Here is a 22438-nt window from a genome sequence, read left to right as displayed (position 1 = left end):
TCAGCATGGCGCGCGAGCTGATCGGTCCCGCGCTGCCGCCCGGCTTCCCGCGCCGCGCCGAGGAGGACCCGGATGAGGAGCTGGGCCGGGGTGAGGCGCCGCGCTGAGGGGCGTGGGGAGGACACGGGTCGGCCGTCCTGCTGTGCCAAACCGGTGGGCGGCGAATGTAAATAAGTAACGTTCGAGCGGCTCGCTGTCTGGCGGAGCGGAGAGAGTGGTGTGAAGGAGCTGGGGTAGAAAGCGTTGGTTAGCGTTTGTCGGCCCGTTTGTCAGTTTGCGTCTGTTTGCTCCTTGTGCTCCGAGTCCGATCAGAACAAATGGAGATCTTCTTCATTTGATGGAGAAAGAAGTTGTGTTGTTTTGTTGTTGTTGTTTGTTCATCTTCTTAATGCCTTGTGTTACGTTTTATTTTTTTCTCAGAACAGATCTTGTTGAGTCTCTATGGCTGCTTGCTATACACCTGTTGGTTCTCTCTTTCCTTGGACTTTGTAGGCTAGGCTGGGTTGTTGGGTTGTTATTTTTTTTCTTTGCTTGACATAGAATTATAAAATCGTTTGAGTTGGAAGGGTCATTTAAAGGCCACTTAGTCCAACTCCCCTGCAATGAACAGGGACACCTGCAACTAGATCAGCCTTTTCGTCTCCAGTGAGGGGACATCTACCACATCTCTGGGCAACCTATACCACTGCCTCACCACCCATATTGTAAAAAAAACATTTATCCAATCTAAATCTCCCCTCTTTTAGTTTGAAACTGTTTCCCCTCGTCCTATTACAGCAGACTCTGCTGAAGCAGTCTGTCCCCTTTCTTCCTTCAGCCCCTCTTTAGATACTGAAAGACTGCTCTCAGTTCTCCCCAGAACCTTCTCTTCTCCAGGCTGCACAGCCCCAGCTCTCTCAGCCTGTCCTCACGGGAGAGGTGTTCCATCCCTCAGATCACTTTTGTGGTCCTCCTCTGGATGTGCTCCAACAGGTCCATGTCTCTCTTGTGCTGAGGACTTCACATCTGGATGCAGTGCTCCAGGTGAGGCCTCACCAGCAGAGGGGCAGGATCACTTCCCTTGCCCTGCTGGCCGTCCTGTGTTTGGTACACACAAGGATACAGTTAGCTTTCTGGGCTGTGAGGGCATGTTGTTGGCTTGTGTCCATCTTGCCATCCACCAGTACCCTCAGATTCTTTTTGGTAAGGCTGTGCTCTACCCTTACGTCCCCCATTTTGTACTGATAGTGGGGTGCCGCTACCCAGGTGAAAGACTTTGCACTTGGCTTTGTTGAACCTCATGAAGTTCTCTTGGGCCCACTGCTCAGCCTGTCTAGGTCTCTCTGAATGTCATTCTGTCCCTCCAGCATGTCGACTGTATCACACAACTTGGTGTCAGCTGGAAGCTTGCTGAGGCTGCACTTGATCCCACTGTTGATGTCATTGATAAAGATATTAAAGAGCACCGGTCCCAGTACTGACCACTGAGGGACACCACTCATCAGCGATCTCCATCTGTACGTTGAGACATTGGCCACTACTCTGGGTACAGTCTCACCACCAGTTCTCATCCACTGAACAGTTTGTTGATTTGGTTTTTTTTCTTAATGTTGATGCCATGAATGTCCTGGCTAAGGTCCATCCCATCAAATCAGAAAATGAAGTGGCAGATCTGTCTGGATGCATCATAACTAGGGAACTGTCCTTGCTCTGTGCCTTTTGCTAAAGACAGATATAAAGTTTGTAAAGCTCATCTGGAGGTCTCAAAGCCTTGTTTTTTGTCAGCTAACAGTAGAACATCAGTCTGCATCAGGTATTACTTTGTGCCATCAAAAAAAGCTCTTAGTTAAAGATGTAATTTCCTGTTACCTTCCTTTTGTGTGGTTTCATTGTACCTCATCCTTTCATTCAATTCTTGACTATTCATATAGTTAACAATGCCTTTTCCTCACCAAAAAGCTTTTTGTCCTGTCAGCCTCAGTTTCAGTGCTTGAAATATTGAAAGAAGGAATAGTGTGTATGTTGCAGAGTTAAATCAGCAGCACGGTCACATCTCCATGGTGTTAGGTGGTTGCTGGGGTTGTGCAAAACTGTGCTGGCTCTGTGTAGGCTGCCCTGGATCTGGGAAGCCTCTGAGGGTACCTGTATCAAGCCTCTTGTCTGAAGGGCATTTGTTATGAGAGTCAGACCAATATACAGTATGCAAAGAAGAGCTGTGCGTGCTGCTGAGGACGCTGCTGGAGACAGCTGTTTGTAATGTTAGTACTTGAACCTCCCTTTAACTGGGATGTCTCATCCTCCTCCTTACTCTGGAGAGCAAACTGCTGTCTGGAGCATGAGAGCCCCATCCTCAGCCTTCTGACAGATGTCTGGGAGCACGTGGCATCCCCGTTTCAGCAGCATGCTGAGCTCTGTACCTGCTGTTCACACAATGTCAGACTGAGAATAACCTCCAGGGAGATAGATGTTTGAGGAGTACTAAGACAGTAGTACTCATTTGAAATGTTTAACAAATATCCTCTGTAACTCTGGGTGCTTAAGTTGCAGGACCAGCATTGCCTCCTGACTACAGAAGCAGCAGCAGCTCAGAAACTCCTGACAGTGACGACTCAGAATCTCTTCCTCTGCCTAGGGACGCAGGTGGAGATTCTGGAGAGGATTCAGAAGGAGCTTCACAGCCCAAGTGAGTCTGTTCTCAGGTTATGTCTTAATGTTTTTGCAAAAATTGCAACTGAAATGTGTCTGTATACAATATGAGAAACAGCGTTGCATAAAACAAAAAGGTTTTCTTTTCATTAAAAAAAAAAAAACAACTTAAAACTTGGTGAAACATTTTCCACATTCTTAGAACCATGGAATCACAGAATGGTTGGGCTGGAAGAGACCTCAAAGACCATCCAGTTCCAACCCCCTGCCAGAGACAGGGCTGCCACCCAGCAGCTCAGGCTGCCCAGGGCCCCATCCAACCTGGCTTTGAATGCCTCCAGGGATAGGGCACCCACAGGTTCTCTGGGCAGCTGCGCCAGGGCCTCACAGACCTCTGAGTAAAAAAATCTCCTAACATCTAACCTAAATCTCCCCTCTTGTATTTGAAATCCATTCTCCCAACCATTTTTTGAGGTCAAGAAAGGTCAGCTCACCTGTCTTGACTCTTTAAGGTAGAACTAAGCTTTTTAGAGAAATTTGTTCTGTGTATTTTTATGCATGAGTTTTATTTTGCAATTAAAGCAATAAATCCCTTAATTTTCTGAGGAGAGATTTCTTATAATCCTTGTAAGTTATGTGGTACATGAGTTTGACCCCATTTCTACTATACTGTCTCATTTGGTTATAAGAACTATTTATGGATATGAGTTTATGTATTCATTTAAACCAACTGGAATAAAAATTGTTTAGTAAATAGCAGAAGCTTGAATGTACTTTCTTTATGTCCAGTTAATCGCTCACTGTTGCTGTGCTGAGAACTTGGTGTTTCTATTTGGCCTTGTGTAAGGGACTTGAAGGATGTTATGCTGTCTTTGTGCATTAGGGTAAATATTACTTTCCTCTTGTTGTCTTACTCAACAGCATTTCAGTTCAGTTGAAAACTGAAAACTCCTAGTCAAAATGCAGGCTACTGTATACAATTGCAGAAAACTATGTTGAATTTAAATTTACTTTGTAAATAGAAATATTATTTTAACATTATATTGCTCTTCTTTCTCCTGTGAAAGCACTCCTAATGTTTTTTGTTCTTTTTTTCTTAAATGTCAAAACATGTTTTGAAGCAAAGCTTACGTTCCCAAATTTTTAATTGCTTCAAATTATTTTGGATCCTTTTGCACTGTTTCCATGGTAACAGCAAGCTATTTAGTACACAGGACTGTCTGGAATCATTTTATGTTTTATTTTTTCCTTTTTTTAAATGTGGATAATTGCTCTGCGTGTCAAGGTAATTATTATCTGAAATCTTTATCTTTGCAGAAAGCCAAAAAGAATTCAGGAAAACGATGATGATGATGATGGCTTTTTTGGGCCTGCTCTTCCTCCTGGATTTAAAAAAGAGGATGATTCCCCAGAGAGGTAATTAAAATGGAATTATGTTCAGGCTCTTTTTCTTGAAAGATAATTATTGTAGATAAAATATGTTGTGTCCCTATTAGAACTTCACTTGTTCGTTTCGGATTCAGGTGATTAGAATTCCTTCCTCCTCATTTCTGAGAACAAGAGCAGCATTCCCATGAAACAGAACACACAGCCTTGCTAGTACTGTTTGGAAAGCTGGAGAGAAAAAGAAAAAATGTGAATTGCCTGATCTGTATTTTGAATGTAACATTTCTTCCATTTCCTATCATAAGTCAGTGCAGGAGAAACAAATTGATGCTGCAAGGTTCCCTACTTGGGTGGCTCTTTCTTGGGCTGCAATAGAGTAGGGCAGTTAGCTCTTGTGTGGTGTAAAACACAGATGATTGTAGTTGTTGCTTGCTAATGCATGAAGGACAATTTTTTACCCTTCTCTGGGTAGAAAATGTATCTGAACCATGTAGGTTTCTAGAAAGCAGCTTGTCATGTCTAATCAAACAAGCATTATTTATAGTCTTTATCAGGAAGCTTTCTGTTTGATTGCAGGTAATTATGAAATACCTAAAAAAAAAAAAAAAAAAAAAAAAAAGAAAAACTGTTTATGGATTATCCATTCAGAATTTATCTGTCTCACAGCCTCCTAGTTTTGCATCAGTCTATGCACTTCCTTCTGTCATTTGAAGTAGCCCATACAGAAATGAGTACTTCCAAGGAGGCATTTACTGATGAAAGGTATGATTAGAGTCCCTTGATCACTGTTATCTTCCTCAGAGCAATAGAGAGCTGATAGATAAATCAATAGCTACCTGTCAGGTGTGAGTGTTCAGTGCTAGGGTGGTGACTCAAGTTGTCCTCAAGCTGTGTGAAGTGAACTGTCTGCAAACAATTCAGTTTGGATAAATATTTATGGTGCTTGGCAGCAGTTCAGGAAACCTGAGTGTACTGACCTAAGGTTATTTGGAAGTAACCTTTTCATACCTTTTTTCACTGTACTTTGCTGTAATTGACAAACTCACTCTTGAGTATGAGGTGTCACGCTCAGCAGGCTTGTTTGGAGCTTTCAAAGCACCAAGAGGAACTACTCTTTCCCACCTTTCCCATATACACAATGTGTTCTTATGTTAGAATGTATTCTTATGTCTTAGAATGTAGGTAGCTACTAAAAAGTAATGTGATTTCTAGTAAAACAGCACAAAGAAATCTTTGTTGCATTTAATATCAGCTGATGTTCCTTCCTGCTTTCTTGATTTTTTGCCTGAATACTCACACTGTAAAGTGTTCTGTCAAAGTGTGCAAAGGAAAAGAGGAAAAATGAAGAGGTAGCTTTGATTTCTAGAACAAACTCAGTTAAGGGTTATGAAGCAGATATGTATTTCACTGGTGAGTGTGAGGGATATAGCTCTGCCCAACTCACACACCCTGTTGTTTAACAAGCAGCTACTTATAGTGTACAGGTATGGATATACATAAGTGCCTACTACATCGTCATAGCCTATCCTGGCTTCATATTATAATGAGTTCTAGAAGGATCTCTCCAAGCTTCCACATGCCCAGTGCCTCCTGGTGGTCATGGGCCAGGGTCTCCTTCACTGATGAACAGTGTGAATTTCAGTAAGCTAAGCCTTTCCTCATGTGGTGTTTGCTTTTAATGAATAGAGTCCTCCTAAATTCCTGAGTTTCTCCTCACTAATGCATGTCTGCTTATTGCTTATCAATTCCCCCCTCTCTTAAAAGATTGGCAAATTCATATGCATGATCCATCTCTTGAAGAGGAATTGGATGATAGTTTACTTTTAATGCATTCTCATGGGCACTAGACACAGAAGTCAGAATTGTTAGTTGTTGTAATGTTATCCAATTCCAAATAAAGAAGACAGTGGAGAAAACAAAGCTGACTAAAACTAGCATCAAAAGGGCAATAATGGGGTGACCCAGCTTATTTAGAGTGCCAGTTGCAGTAGGAGACCATCCAAACAGCATGTCCCTCCAAGATGGTTCGTGTCTTCTCTTACCCATTTCAGGACCCTATTTATTTTCTCCGTGTCATAGTGAACTGTTATCAGGGTCTTTTCCCCATTTTCTTGGACATCATCCAAAATTTTGATCAAATCTTGATGTTTCATTAATTGTTTTGACAGTGTGAGATTCATTCCAATAGGCACAGGTGGTAAGTTATGAAACACTGTAAAAGTGGATTTCATCAACTGCTGGGACACAACTGGTGCTAAGTAAGAAAAGTCACACCCAAAAATCTTAACAAAATTACAAATACAGAAATTAGAATGATCTTTACTGTCCATCTATCCCCAGAACCCGACTAACCTGTTGTGTAATTTTAGCTATGAAATGAGGACCTCTGTCCAAGGGTATTACTGCTAGGACCCCAGACCTTGGCATTATTTCATGTACCAAAACCTTAGTCCCCTCTCTAGCCTTGTTTGTTTGACAAGGAAATGCTTCTGGCCATCCAGAACAGGTATTGGTTAATATATGCAAATACTGAACACCCCCCTCCCCCCACTTCTTTCTCAGAAGTGTTGAAAAGTCAATTTGCCACCACTTTTTGGGGAGATTGCCCTTCCCTATTTGCCCTAGCTCCACCTTTCAGCTTACTTGTGGGTTATTTTGCAAACAAACGTCACATTGTTGTGTCACTTGTTTGATGGTTGTGTACAAGTTACGGTCAACAATGTGTTTACTCAGATACTTAAATAGGTCTTCAACTCCCTAGTGAGTGTTTCCATGCTCAGCCATGATTATAGCCCAGAGTAATCTGCTAGGCACTACTGATTTCTCTTGTGGTGTTTTCACCCAATCATTTTCCTCTGTTTCTCCCCCTAAATCTAATTAATTTTTGATCTTCCCTTGAATATTCAGGAATTTGATTGATTTGGATTTTGCCATCTGGAATCAGAGAGTTTACCATATCTTTTTCAGCCATCCTCTTTGTTTCTCAGTCTGCCATGGAATCACCTCTTGTGCTGTTGTTCCCTTTTGGTGAGCTTTACAATGCAAAACTTTCTCTGGTACTTTCTCTGGTAGTTGTACAGCTTCCAATAGTTTGAGAATTTCCTCTACTTTGTATTTTCCTTGAGTGGACAGTAGTCCTCGTTCTTTCCAGACCATTCTGTGCCTGTGAACTACCCCAAAGGCATATTTAGAGTCTGTCCAAATGTTACTTTTCCTGTCTTTGTCAAGCTCTAATGCTCAAGTTAAAGCTATTATTTCTGCCTTTTGCATAGAGGTGCTTGAAGCAAGGGGCCCAGACTCTTATTACCTCGTCTCTATTACCACAGCATCCTCCAGTGGTTGTTCCTCCAGGTCTGGTCGACTGGCGTACACTGCTTCAATGCTTTCCAGGCAGTCATGAGTCACTGGTTCCTCTGGAACCACCACTAAGGAAAGATGCTGAGTTGACAATGTTAGTTACTGTTTTTTGGACATCCTGTTCTACTATAGTGGCTTGAGACTTGAGAAATCATTGTGAGGATAGCCAGTGCCCCCCCCCCCAATGCTTCCAGTATGGTGGATACTGTTTGAGACACTAACACTGTCATCTTTTGGCCCGTCATAAATTTGTGACCTTCCTGGATGTTAAGTACTACTGCCACCACTGCCCTCAGACAGCTAGGCCATCCTCTACTTACTTCATCCAATTGTTTGGAGAACTATGCCACTGCCCTCCAGTCCAAGCCAAGGCTCTGAGCCAGTATTCCTAGTGCAATTCCCTGCTTCTCATGAAAGAATAACCAGAAGGGTTTCATAGGATCTGATAAATCTAAGGCTGGTTCCTGTAGTAGCTCTCACTTTAATTTGTGGAAGGCCTGAACATCTTCTCCAGTTCAAACAAGATTCTTTGAGTTACTCTTTAAAAGATCAGAGTGGTTTCACCAGAGGTCCGTAATTATAAATCCATTACTGACACCAGCCTGTCATTCCCAGAAGGTATGCAGCTCCTTAACTGACGGTGATTTTAAAATGTCTCACTCCAATTTATAGGAGAGAGAAGAGATCATTGTTTAAAAAATACATATTGTATACCCAATGGTGAAATTAAGACACAACAGGTCAAATGTTAGCCCAATCAGTTTACTACAAATCCTAGTTGCTTAGGGATATGGGGAAGGGAAGAAGGGCAGTAGAAAAGGGATAAGAAATAACAAACAAGGAGTATTGGTAGAAAGCAAGAGAGAGGAAATCATCACCGTGGGTCCAGCGAGGTTCGTAGTTCAGGAGCTGACCTCCTGTAGCAATGGGTCGTTGGAGGTTCTGTTGTTTGGTTGATGATGATTACTTCTTTTTTCCTCCTTTCTTCTCTCAAAATTCTTAATGAAGGTGTAACTTATTTTATAAGTCCAAGGTGGTCGAGTCAGCTCTTTTTGGAGAGGCAGCTCCTGGCTTTTTTGGATCTCCACAGGGACTCTTGTTGCCGTTTTCCGGGCCTTGCCAGCAGATAAAAGAGGGGTAGGGAAATGCCAAATTGTATCTTGCCTTCACAGGATACAATGGTACCATTCCCCAGTCTCCCATACCAGTTATCAGGTCACAGGCCAGATCTTCAGCCAGTAAACACTCCTGAGCAAAACACCTCCAAAGGAGTGCCTTCAAATGTAAACACTGTACACAAAGGGTTGCTGGCTATGTAACACCCACCTAGATAATTTGCAGTTGTCAGTTCAAGTCTTATTACCACAAAGGCCTGAAAGCAAGCTTTGAGACAAAGAAAAACAGTTTCTGTCTTTCACAGAAGGGACCTCTATTGATCATACTGAGTCCAACCCCCTAGCCAAAGCAGGCTCCACAGACCAGGTTGCACAGGTACTAGTAATCTGTATTTCAAAAATCACTCTATGATCAGGCAAATCCCTTCTCTGTCTTATAACCTCAAAGGATATTCTCTTAGTGTTACCAGTTTTGTTCCTTGTTTAATTTTAACTGTTATGGGTAAGGCTGTTATTGCCTTGCTGTGCATTTCAGTGGTCCATTTCCCAGGAAATACTTGGTCCTCTACTTCCTTTGGCACTCCATCTCTTCGGAGGGACTTAACAGGGCCAGATTTAGAAGTTCAATTAGCTGGTCACCTCCCACTATAAGTTCTGTTCCATCTCTTCCAAATTTTACTTCTGCTTTCAATTTTTCTAATAAGTCTCGCCCCAGTAGTGGCTTGGCTGAGTTTGGCATATAAAGAAACTTATGAATCCCTAGTTGTTTTCCCATTTTAAACTTCAAAGATTGCAGAAAATAATGCATTTTCACTTCAGCCAATAGCTCCCTTTACCATTACAAAGTCATTATCTGTAGGTGTCAAAGCTTGATTCAATACCGAAAATGTTGTGCCAGTATCCAGTAATAATTCAGGCCCTTGTTGTTGTTGCCCTAGCTTCATTGTAACTAGTGGATCTGCCAGGGTAGAGTCCCTCTGTCCCCATCAGTCATTTTGCTCTTCCAGGGCTTGGGTTATGGGGACCTTCATATTCCTTCTATTCCCCTGCCTCTTTTGTCTTTCTTCCAGTGTCCTGTGCGTTTACACCATGCGCACTGATTAAACCCTAGAGGGGGCCTCCATTCATCTTTGTTTCCATAGGTCCCTGTCTTGCCCTTTAGTAGACCTCTGCTGTGTTGTAAAGCTGTTGCTAGAGCTCTTCTGTCCTTTTTCCATTTTTCCTCTGCCACCTTGCTGTCTCTTCTTTTTTTCTTCCATCTCTCTATTGCTAAATACATACCAAGCTTCATCAAGCAACTTTTCTATATTTTGTCTCAGAGATTCTTAGCTTTTGTAAATTCCTTTGTATATCTCTAGCAGACTGCCCAACAAAATGTGAAACTAATTGCTCTATCCCGACTTCTGAGTCTAAAGGAGTGTGGTGTCTCACTGTAACTCTCAGTTTCTCAAGAAATTCTGATGGGGATTCATCAGGCCCTTGCTGGACTGCATACAGTGCTGACCAGTTCAGTGTTTTAGGGATAGCTGTCTCCATTCCTTTCACAATCCAATCTCGATTTTGTTCCAATAGCTTCACATGTGCTGTCCTATTAGGATCCCAGTGGGGATCCTGTAAGAGAAAATGATCTTTGATATCCTTCCCTGATCCTTTAAGGTGATCTCCAGCTAACTCCTGAGCCTTCTTTAATATTAGCTGCTTCTCAGTTTCGGTGACACAGTCTAGCATTCACTGGGCATCCTTCCAATCAGGGTTATGCTGTCTGACCAAATACTGGAAATGTTTTGCCACTCCTCCAGGATCCAGTCTATAGTCCTTTGCTTTTCTTTCCCACAACTCTACGTCCAACAAAGTCTACGGTACTCTAATTAACACATTTCCTTTTGGTCCTACTGCCTTCCATAATGGCACCTGGATATGTTCTGCTATCAGCCTCTCTGTTACCCTTGTGCAGGAAGTTACTGGGGTTCCCAGGGCACTCCCAGCAGCTGTGGTGCTACCACAGTCTGACTCTTCAGAACATTCATGTGCCCTCACTGGCAGTGGTCTTTCATGCTCTGGTAGCCCTTTATCTTGCACTTTCTGAACCTTATCTGGATTCATACACCTTTGTCCTATACTACATGCAGAACAGCACCTCTTCAATTTGCTTTTTCCGCTTTTAGATTTTCTCTCTCTAAGGCCAACACCATAGGGTCTTGCAGTGGATGAAGACCACAATTCCTTTGATACTTGAGATGAGTTCGAAGAGTGAAGAACAGGTCAGCATATGAATATTCTTCCCATTTCTGTTCTCTGCTTAAAAATAACGCCAACTACAAAAGTGTGTTGTAATTCAGGACACCATTTGCTGGCCACTTTTCCTGATCATCTAAAATATATGTGGGCCGCCTCTGATAGCAAAACGTCATTAACTTCTTGCTCATTGAGCCTGCCAGCCCTGCCACCAGTTCCTTCCAGTGTTCCAGTATACATCCTAAGGAGCTTGCCTGAGGAAATCCCTTGCTCAGTTTCACCCCCATTATACGTTCCCCTCATTTTCAGCCTGTCCACCCTAGTTCTGTCTGTGTAGTACTCGAAACCACTTGGTGGCGCAACCTGCTCGAGCACCTGAGGTTGGCAGCCCGAGCCCTCCCCAGTGTGCTTTCCTCCTTAACGTTTTAAATTCCTGCCAGACTCCAGCACTCTACCACACCTTAAACAATTCACAGAGCACCAAACAAATTTCACAACATACAACAGTGATCTCTGGCTTCATTCGCCTCCAGCTGCTTCCCTCGTGGGAGAATGGAAATGCAGATCAGAACTCTGCATTCGTTTTACGCTTAGTTGCATGTCTCATGCTACCACACACTCACTCTGCAGCACATGAGATGAGCTTAAAACGAGCTCTTAACGATCTTAAGATACACACAGCAGCAGGAAAACTTAGAGCAAGCATGTATGATGATAGTGATCCCACACAGTGCTCCAGCTGTCCCAGCAAGGAGCACCCAAGTTACCACACCAGTGAATTTGCTGATTTCCCAGGGGTGAGCAATGCCACTCCCTCACCATGTACAAGAAGTATTTATTCCCTCCTTTTGACTTACAGGGTCTTGTTAAGCTATACTGCCCTTCGCCACTGCATGAGGTGTCCCATACATGGTTTATGGGACCCTGTAACCCCTGTAGGTAACCCTGATTACATACCTGTTCTGCTCGCCAGTGGTCTGTCTCTCCCCCTGCAGCAATTGGATGGGGATGGGAGATTGTCTAAAGAAACAGTCCAGTGGTGTGCCTAGAATGTCCCACTCCACACCAGTCCTGCAGCCGGACAGAGATGGTCTCCTGGCTGTCTCACCAACACTGCCTTGTGGAACAAACTCTATAACTCAATTACAGGTTATGAAGCAGATATGTATTTCACTGGTGGGTGCAAGGGAGATAACTGCCCAGCTTGCATACTCTATTGTCTAACAAGCAGCTACTTAGAGTGTACAGGTATGGATATACATAAGCGCCTACTACATCGTCATAACCTATCCTGGCTTCGTATTATAATGAGTTCTAGAAGGATCTGTTCAAGCTTGTGCTTGTGCAGTGCCTCCTGATGGTCGTGGGCCAGGGTCTCAGGGATGAAGAAACCCTTATTTTCCTTGTGAACTCTCCATGAACTCAAGCTGTGCACAGGCACAGTCCCACCAAGCAGAACACAGCTGGCTTTCTGCCAACGCTCACATTTTAGACCCTCTCTTATCAGTAAACTTCTACAAACGAGTTCCTTATCAACATCCAGGATCTTCAAGGCCTTCACTACTGAACAGTGCGAATTTCAGCGGGCTAAGTCTTTCATTATACGGTGTTTGTTTATAATGAACAGAGTCCTCCTAAATTTCTACGTTTCTCCCCCCTTATGCATGTGTGTTTATTGCTCATCAGCTTGTAGTTTGAAGGTGAGAGAGATAAGACAGGCGCTCACGCGTCTTGCATGCTCATGACTTCTGTATGCTTACACCCAACCTTTCCTACTCAGCAGCTGACTTCCAAACTAGTGGATAGCCTGCATTTAATTCAGAGGGAAGAGTCTGTTCTTCCTAGCTCTTTTGTCCTAGCTCATCACACACCAGCTCCTCGCACACAGATTGAGCAGAGCTGTTGGCACCAGCCCGTTTCCATGATTAGGTGGGCAAGGTGCGATGTGTGGGATGAGCCTTGTCTGTCTTCCACCCCCATACACCTGGCTGTCTGCTTGTGCTGACACACGGAGGAGCATGAGCTGTGCAGGGTGTAGACACAGCACTGCTGTCTCCCTGCTGCATTGTTCCTTGGAGGGAGTGCATTGCCAGCTGCCAACTTAGTCCTGTAAACTGAAGTAAAAGCAAGAAGGTGTTTCAGTATATAGATATACTATTTCTTAGCTGTGTGACTTACTCATTCTTTTAGAAAAGCTTTTATTCCATTGTATCTTTTCCAGACTTGTCAAAACAAATTTTCATAATTAAGAGCAGCCTGTGTGGGAAGTTGCAGCACTTTAAAATTGTTTGAATCATTTTAGCTTAAAAAAACATGTATGAACAGATTTCCTTCAACTTTAGAAAGGATATTGCTGCTTATCGGTGTTAGACAGAGGTACAGTACTTGTATAGCTTCCAGAAGAATCCGTGCACCTCGATAAAGAGTGAAGGTTATCTTCATTGTTGTTGTTTTTTTAAGTTAAACATCAGGAGAATGCTGACATGCCCATCTTCTTGCTGGCTTTAGGAAGGACTCAGAACCCAACAGCAGGAAAGTGTTCTTTGCCATATATGAAACCCTGTATTATTAAGTGAAATTCTGGGTAAGTTAGTATTTTTCTACCAGATGAGTGTAGATAAGTACCAAAGTTACTAACAGCAGAAAAATACAGTGAAGAGTTGGAATTAAGTCTGCCTCACTGCTCAGAGTGTGTTTGGCCATCCAGGAAGCTGTCAGGGCTCATGTCAGCTCCGTGCTGCTGAGGAAAGACCCGAGCAACAGGGTTATTCATGTGGAAAAAAGCAGAGAAACAGACAGCGTGGGAGGGATGAGTTGGGAACCATTTGTCTGTTTCTTGGAAGAGCCTTTGAACTGTGACAGAAGCAAGGCAGAGCACTTGAGATCTGCTCCTTTTCCCAAATTGTGGTGATACAACCCAAGCAGGCATGCTTTAATAGAAATCTTTTACAGTTTGGTTAACTCCCTTTCCCCTCAAAACAGAATTAACTGCACACTTGAATAAAATATCATTTTGGCCGTACCTGCATGGGTTTAACTTCAGCCTCTTTATACTGGGGCCCTAAAATCCGGTCTTAACAAGCAAGGAATCAGAAAGGAAGAGGAAAAAGTAAAAATTTTCTTCTTTACAGCAGCTAGGTGGGAGTGGAAATTCAGATTCAACCCAGCCCCATTGCCTGGGTTTGAAATCCTCACTGGGTGCCCTTGCTGTGGCCCAAGCTCACAGTTGCTGCTTTAGCTGCCTTTCCAGCAGGATTTTCTGCTTTGTATTTCCCCTCCTCAAACCTGGTAATAGCATCACTACAGCAAGGCTGTGCTGATTAGATTGTACTTGAGTTAGTAGACCGTAATTAGAATAATTCAATTCACGTTGTGTTACGTTTGATTGCTGAAAATCTCTGAGGCTGGAGGTCATCATAAATCAAGTCTCTGTCTGATAGATTGTGAGGATACTTCACTGGGATATTCTTCAGGTGATAATTGTTTGCATTTATATTAGCCCTGAGGAATATGGTGGTGATTATTAAAAGAGGAGCTTGTCTACTGAGGTCCTTCCAGCACTGCAGGCACAGTTTGTAGTATTCTTTGAACTGTTTTCACCACTGAAAATAAATTCTCACCTTTCTGTGTTTCCTGGAGACAATTGAATTATTGTACTGCTTGCTGAGTTTCAAAAAACAGATCAGCGAAGTTACAGGGGATTACAAAACCTTTCTTCTCCTCTCTTCTTCCTCCAAGGGAAAACAAACTTGAATCAGTGCACTACTCTTATTTTTATGTTTTAAATTGTGTGAGACGAGGATGAGCAAAACTAGCTTTGCTGTTAGAGGAAAGGTAGTGTATATTTGTATGCATATATATGGCCTCCCACCTTATATTGCTTTTAAATCCAGTGAAAGAAGCTAGGGAGGAAGAGTGGGTTTCCATGACTGTGTGCCATGACTTTTCCAGTTATCTTGCATTCCAGCTTTCTGCAGAGGTCCTCATGGAAAATAGAGTCAGACTTGGTTATTCCTATTGTGTGCACATAGGAGGCATAGTTACCATCAGAAAGAAAAGGAATTATAATGACACTTCTGTTTTAATTTTTAAATTAACCTATTCTTTATTTTTTCAGCAAGTGAGAAGATGTTCATGTAATGCACTGTCCATGTTGGTTCCTTTTCTTAATTCTTCTTTCCAACTAAAAAAAAATAATAATAGAATTGTTTTTCTTTCCATGTGAGGCCTATCATAGGTCCTGCACTACCACCTGGCTTTAGGAAATCTGCACAGGACATGGGGAGTAACAGATCTTCCATAGGACCATCCGTTTCATCACAGTTCACCCAGGTTGGTGAGATCAGTCTTTTGTTTGAGTAAAAGCTATCTGAACTGCTTAAACAAGCAAGAGTCTGAAGAACTCTACCAGACATACTTTTCTGCATGACAATTTTAATTTTAGACCAGAGGGTGTCTGCATCCAATACTGAAACATAAGTAAGCCTAAAAAAGAAGTGGGCTGCACTGGTTTGTTGGATTTTGCTGTTAGACTGCTGGTGCACTGAATGCAAGTGATGTAGGCATCCTGAATTGTAATCACAGTAATTCTTCCTGATGTCTTACCATTCTTTATTTCAGTGTAACACATCCTCCACCAGTGAGCATTATAGCAAAGATTATTGAAAACATGAAGACCTACTAGAATGAAAACGTTTACCTATAATTTAAGGTTTTATTCTTTTGTTGGTAGAGGTGGGGTCAAGAAGGAAGGGATGAGTATTTCCCATACCTTTACCTCTTTAAGACTGGTTACTAGTGGAGATAGTAAATACATTTATCCAAGAGAAACTCACAACCTTCTTGAGCTGAATACTCTCAGACATCTGAAACAGCACTGGGTACCAGTGTTTAGGTGACTGAATTGCTCTCGTGCTGTAATGAAGTAAATAGTAATTTCTTGTGAAAGTTAACCTCTCTCCAATGTTATTCTGCTTTTTTTTTCTGCTCTACAATACTTAGCCTTTCTTTAAGTTTAACTCCCTAGACACCACAGGACATGTGAGGAAGGAGTGAGACAACAGCTGCTCTGAAACTTCACTTTTTGATTAGTATTTGCAATGCATGTCATTCTCCGACCTCCCACAGCGAGAGTTGTCACAATCTATCATGAAGAATGATGGTCTGACATTTTTTAGATACACATCATCTTATAACTGCAAATAACGATTAAGCAATTTACCATAATGACAGATCTCTTGAGGCAGGGATGTCAAAACTGGTCTGTTCATACATCTTACAAACAAACCAAAAGTATTCTTTCTCCTGAACAGATCTTCTAGTCAACTTACATAGAAGTTGGTTTATTTTTTTTTCTTTTCTATTTGAACATATTCTTCTTTTTTAACCTTTGAAAACTATGAGGTTTTTTTTTATTTTGTTCGAATGTTATGTTTTCATTTCAGGGCACCTTTAGAGACAGTTTATTCCCCGCTGACTATTCACTTTACATCAATTTCCTCTCCAAACACGGGGGCAGTTGTTTTAAATTGCATCTTGTTTGAGGCAGATGGTAATGGAGTGAATTGAACTTAAGACACGAGGAGGGAAATGAGACATGCTTCCTCAATTAAAGCCCAGCATGGAGCGTCTTTCATCCTCAACCACTTTACAGTGCAATTTATTATGAAAGCTGTATATTTTTGCTTTTTTTTTTTTTTTTTGTGCACAGGAAGAGCACATTAGCTTGGCTTCTCAAGATAGTTTTTCGTTACCAGCTCCTTATTTAGAAAATAAAAGAGAGAATGCAGTCCCCTAATTCCCTAAAGCAGTACTGCAGTGTTCATTAGTGAAAATTTGACCATTTAAATACTTCGGGGAATAATTATAAGAGAAATTGGTGTTACCTACTTCCATTGTTTGTGTTTATAAATGTCCAGTTATTTCTCAGCATCCTCAGCCTTTCTCTATTTGATGCTACCAGTCACACAGCCATTGAAATTTCCTGACCCTCTTCTTGCACAGCTGTACTCCGCTGTGTCTCTTGCTTCCTGCCAGCTTGCCTCCTGCACTGCTCTTACCTCTGGTAACTCCTGAAGGCAGAGCCTTGGCTGTCTTGAAGCAGTGTCATTTAAAAGCTCACCGTTGTAGCAAGTGGCACACACAGGAGTAATTTCTCACTTGCTGTATTCTGACTTCCTTAGCCCAAATTGCCCAACAGCTGTGGGATGCCATCCATGAAGTCTTGTGCTTCAACTCAGACTAGCAAGTTATCTTTACTACTGTCCTCCTTTCACCTGTCTTCCATTTGGTCAAGCATAGGAATAGGCTGCCCAGGGAGGTGGTGGAGTCACCATCCCTGGAGGTGTTCAAGAACTGCATAGCTGTGGTGTAGAGGGATGTGCTTAGTGGGCGTGGCAGGGATGGGCTGACTTTGTTGTAATGTGTCCTTCACCACGGGTGGACTAGAGGTCTTTCCCAACCTTAATCATTCTATGATTCCACACTTCCATTCCATGAGTTGGTGACTCTTCCAGTCAAACTGAGCATTTCTTCTCTCTGCTATTGTCATTTAGTTTTAGGGTATCTACCTGGTAGCCTGACCTGACAAAAACAAGGTGTTCCTCCCTCCCCTTTCATCCTGCATCTGAAACTTAATCACCACCTTACACTCTGAAGTAATGCTCTGTGCATGCTGTGTGTCCAGCCTTGCTATCATCCTATTCCAGTTGCTTTATTGCCTGCATTTGGGCTGTATCTTTTCACTTCTGCAGGTGTCAAGCTCCTTGGCTTTGCTTCCAGGACACTCCAGCACTGCCCTTTCTGCATTCTGTCCAGTTCTGCCTCTGCAGTCTGCATCGTTTTCAGCTCAGAGGGACCCACGAGCTTTCTGTACAATCCCTTGCATCCACAAAGTTTCTTCCTAGCATTTAGTCCCTTTGGAACTCAGCTTTTTCAACAGCTCTCCAAATAATGTAATTTTTCAGAAAGCAATTAGTCAAATTATCAAAAAGTCAAAAGGGACTGAAGAAATGAATGACAAAACCAAGAGATTAGGCTGGCAGATACTCAGGGGTGTAATACAATGCATCCTGCTGTAATTATTAATCTTCCTACTATCCTTGTGAGCTCGGGGACAGTTCTTGCAGGGTGAAAATGCAGTCCTTATTCTGGAGCTGCATCCAATTGTTACTAATTATAATGAAGCTCGGACTATCAAAGCAGTATGCCTGCTTGTTTCTCATCTGTGTGTTGCCAGTGTTTTTGTGTCAGACAAGAAGTGAGATTTTGGGAAACATAGATGCTAAGTGTCCATATTCTAGTGCTCGAGGTGGTCTCATACAGAATTGTTAACTAAGATTTTGGCATTGGACAGGCAGGTTCATCAGGCTTATAGGCTCTCCTAGATAAAATCATTCCAGTCCTATAAAACTGAAGTGTTTCTTCAGGGTCTTAACAGTATGATTGAGAGAAATGTTTTATTTTTGGAAGGCAACAGATAGTGAGGAAGAAGACAATATTATAGGACCAATGCCCGCAAAAGGACCGGTGGAATCTGATGTGACTCAGGAATTTGAACGCAGAGCTCAGAGAATGAAGGAAAAACTTACCTCAGCAGACAGTGTAAGTTGGACTTTTTCACTTCTAATGTTTTGCTGCTAGTGTGTATTTGTGTTTTTCTTCGGGTTTGCAAAGACACTATCATCCACAGTTCTGCTCGTGATGCTAAAGTGGCTGTGATTGTTAATACAGAGAAAAAAATGATGATTTCTGCTGGAAGCTCAGAGATCCAGATGGTCGGTTTTGGTTGTCTGCTTGTGTTTTTTTCACCTACTTTCTTTTGTAAAGGATGAACCCAAGCAAGTTACAAGGGAATCGTGGATGACAGAACTTCCACCTGAACTGAAAAGCTTTGGATTTGGGCCAAGAACATTCAAGAGAAGAGCTGAAGACAAATCAGGTGATAGATCTGTGTGGACAGATACTCCAGCTGACAGAGAGAGAAAAGCCAAGGTGAGCAGTTATTCACTTGTACATTGTATTTTTATATATAAAATATATATGATCACTATGTATATATACGTGTGTGAAAATATTTGTATTCATATGAATATGAATATATGTTCATATTTATGTTATTTTTTAATATATGCATACACACATACACATGTATAATGCCCTCATATATATATACAGGTAGTGTTTAAATATGTTGCTCACAATTTGTGAAAACAAATCTGAGCTCCTCAGTGGAAAATATCTTCATTTATTTTCTCTGTTACCAAAACTCATTAATTGAGTCTTAAAGATAAAGCAGAGGAAATAACCATTTTGGCATTCATTTTCTCCCTGTCTTGTCTGCAGTAGTCAGTTACTCTGTGTCAGCTCATTGAATTTCCAATTAGCTTGTCCACTTCCTTCTTCTGTCAAGCTGAGCAAAAAAATATCTTGTGGCCTCTGCCCTTCAGATGTAATTAAAGTAAATATAGATTTTTTTATACTTCTGACATTCTGATAACTGTAGTGTGTAATTTGATTCCACTCATCAGGAAAGAGAAGAGGCAAAGAAGTCAACCAGTAGGGATAATGAAGAAATTGTATTATCTGGGAGAGACAAGAGACTTGTTGAGCAGGTGACTTCATATAATGTAAGTGCAATAGCATAATACTTCCCTTTGTGCATTTTCTTCAATTCTTCACTTTTTTTTTTGGCTCTCATTGCTAGTGCTGCTGGTTTCCATGGTGATACCACTATGTTCTTCCCCTTTAGGCCCCAGACCTACTGTTTAAGTCATTAGAATATTTGCCATTGATTTCAACAAGAGCAGGATTGTGTCCTTAAGCTGCTGAAGACAATGTGACAGAGTAGCATTTTGTGTGTATTGTCACAGTGGAAGGCTGTATTTTACTGAAATTATCCTTGGATCAGGACTTGGTTGGTGCTAGATTCAAATATTAGCTTACTACACTGAATTTACAATATGGTAAGGAAAAAAAAAACAGAACAATAAAATGTTTAGCTTTTAGGACAAAATACACATTAACCCAAAAGAGGCTTCGTGGGAAGATAAATGCTATAATCAGCTGCCTCGCTGCCTCTTTATAACAGCATTATTACACGAAGTTTTTCTCAACCTGTACAGGAGCAATTAATTTTACACAGACAGATGTTGATTACTGAAAACTTGATCTCCATGTCAAATCCACTTGTCTGGCTGCCAGCCCTGTCCATCAGAGTACATGGAGGATTGCCTGCCTTACAGCTGCTCTTTCCTGTTCTTCTCTGATTTATGGCCTGAAGTCTTTAGGAAGGCAGTCAGGTCTCTTGAGGGTATAATTAACTTGAGAATGGCAGCCTTGCCTTATATTAGAAGACTGGAGTTTATCTGGCACTTTTAATAATTTATTTGTGGTTCATTAAATCACGTCTCTCTTGACTTGAAGGGTTGCAAATCCAGACCTATCAGCATACTGTCTTGGACCCGATGATCCTTAAGGGTCCTTGCCTACTAGAGATATCCTAAAATTCTCTGTCTCTTCTGTTATTACGATGTCAGTAGAACAACTTCTGTGTAAAACATTGAGTTTTCTTGTGTACCACTTCAGAATAAAGCACACAGATACTGTTTCTAAGGTTAATAGAGCTCTCTCCAAAAATAGCAGAATGATTGCCATTTAAGAGCAGTGTTTCTTGCGCTGGGATTTGGTTTGGGTGGGTTTTGTTGAGCTCTACTCTGTATCAGTTTGTTTTATAACACAGGTTTTTGCTCTTTTCTCTCCTTTTTCTTACTCCATTGATTTTTATCAAGGGCACTTTCCTAAAACAAAAGCTTTAGTTCTTAACAGTATATTTTTAGTGTTAGTTAGCTAGAGCTGGTACCGTATGCATTTTCTGCTGCAATTCTGTCAACACTGATGCAGTTACATCATAGGTAAGTACTGTCCATCTTCTGTTTTCCATGAGAATCCTTTCTCGTGTCATACAGGAGTTATTATTGTGTGTGAGGAGGTAGAGGGCGAAGGGAAATGAACCTTCTGAAAATCGATGGTGTGTTCCAAAACCAGGTATTTAGATAAAGTATCCAAGAAATTGGACATACATTTTAGGATCTCTTTCTTGTTCTGTTGTCTCTGTTTCTGATACTCGTGGTGGAGAATTTTCTATATTTCTTTTGCATTTATCCTGTGGAGATTCAAGAACATTATGGGTATTATTTTTAACAGCGACAGTGAATTATGTGTATTTTACTTTGCATAGACAAGAATCTATGTGCTTTCTGCACAGTGTATGCTAAATCTACCATTCTGTTTTCCAGCTCATAAGGTTTATTATTATTTTTCTTTCTAATTCCTGGCCAATTCCTCCATTTGGATTTTCAGTGCACTGTTATTATTTTGTAGTACTTTTTTCCCTCTTCTTTCTTCCCACTTCTGCAGGAGTCAAAGAGATCAGAGTCTCTCATGGAAATACATCAGAAAAAGCTGAAGAGCAAAGCATCTGAAGAAAAGAACAAAGTTCAGGAGAGAAGGCCATTTGACCGAGAGCAGGATCTCAAAGTCAATCGATTTGATGAAGCACAGAAGAAAGCCCTGATAAGGAAATCCAGGGATCTGAATTCAAAATTTGAGCACAGTAAAGGCAATATGTTTTTATAGTGTAAAAGCATGAAGCTTTTCCAAAGTCAGTTCAGATTGGAATACTTAATTTTTTAAGTATCTTTTTTTCTGTAAATATTTGTATGCAGAATAAATATCCTGATGTTATCTAGATTTACTTGTTTGTAAATACTGTACTATGGAGGGCCATCTGTACTAAAGCTAAGCTGATTGAGGAAAGTGCTAGTATTAAGAGAAAAAAAAGAAAGAAAGAAGGAAACTACAGAAAATTTGCACTTGCTAAAGTATTTTTGTTTGGGTTTTGTTGTTTGTTTGTTTGGGGTTTTTTTGCTAACATAAAAATAATTAATGAAAATGTTAATTTAAGGAGCTTTAGAATTTATCTTGCAGTGGAATTGGCAGTTTCCTCCTTTCTTTTACCATTCTTGAGGTACACTTCCTGAGCCTAACCTGAAGGTTGTGCAAAAATCCCCTTTTGGCTTCAGGGTGGGCAGGACATTGCTTGATAAGCTTTTTACTTGGAGAAGTATACACTAAAATGGCACCATTTACATCCACACAGTACTTGGATTTTGAACACTGTGTTTGTGTCGTTGCCAGTTACATACTTGTATAATTTCTGTGCTGTAGCAAAAAGAGCTAGCAATAGCAAAACCAGCAATAAAGCCTCAAGATTTGCAGGTTTAATTATAAAAAGATGGTATAAAAGAGGAAAAGGTCTAATTGAAGCTTCAATTTGCAGAGCTTAGCATCAGAAAATCCATTTCTCTTAAGCAAATCCAATGTGAAAATTAAACCAGAATGAAATTTATCTTGACAGTTACTTTGCAGAGCAGAACAGCTCTTTGGTATCAGAAAGGAAATAAATACGACCTTTAAAAATTCCTCTAGCCATGCTTAGAATTCTTTCGCTCTTACATGTGTGAATGTGTGGCAGCTAAAATGAGTCGTGTTACTTATTTAAAATAGACTTGTTCTGTAGTCTTCTTCTTCCTCTCAAGTTATGTTCAGGATCTCTTTTTCAAGAGTCACTGGAGGTATATAAATATGAACACATCTTTATGTGTGAGACCCTGGCACCCTGTTTGGAAGTGCGGCACATTTTGCATATTAAACATCACGTG

General features: G+C 41.3%; 1 protein-coding gene across 1 annotated transcript; it reads left to right on the top strand.

Annotated features, from left to right (window-relative positions):
• Positions 1-4: 4 nt before the first annotated feature.
• GPALPP1 (GPALPP motifs containing 1) lies at positions 5-22202 on the top strand. Its single transcript, XM_065743999.1, has 8 exons — positions 5-90; positions 2521-2662; positions 3943-4041; positions 14945-15050; positions 18189-18320; positions 18546-18710; positions 19247-19345; positions 21135-22202. The coding sequence occupies exons 1-8, from the start codon at positions 6-8 to the stop codon at positions 21351-21353; spliced, it is 1047 nt and encodes a 348-aa protein (XP_065600071.1). The 5' UTR covers position 5; the 3' UTR covers positions 21354-22202.
• The last annotated feature ends 236 nt before the right edge of the window (positions 22203-22438 follow it).

The sequence above is a fragment of the Cyrtonyx montezumae genome, unplaced genomic scaffold, assembly GCF_038088225.1.
Source record: "Cyrtonyx montezumae isolate F1298 unplaced genomic scaffold, pur_monq_1.0 scaffold_3, whole genome shotgun sequence".
Lineage (NCBI taxonomy): Eukaryota > Metazoa > Chordata > Aves > Galliformes > Odontophoridae > Cyrtonyx > Cyrtonyx montezumae.
This window is presented reverse-complemented; position numbering and strand designations above follow the sequence as displayed.

Excerpts from the sequence above, each read along its gene's own strand:
- GPALPP1 (XM_065743999.1), top strand. The coding sequence starts at position 6 with ATGGCGCGCGAGCTGATCGGTCCCGCGCTGCCGCCCGGCTTCCCGCGC. Across the intron at positions 2,663-3,942 it reads GAAGGAGCTTCACAGCCCAA|AAAGCCAAAAAGAATTCAGG; the intron begins GTGAGTCTGTTC and ends TTATCTTTGCAG. Across the intron at positions 4,042-14,944 it reads GAGGATGATTCCCCAGAGAG|GCCTATCATAGGTCCTGCAC; the intron begins GTAATTAAAATG and ends TTTCCATGTGAG.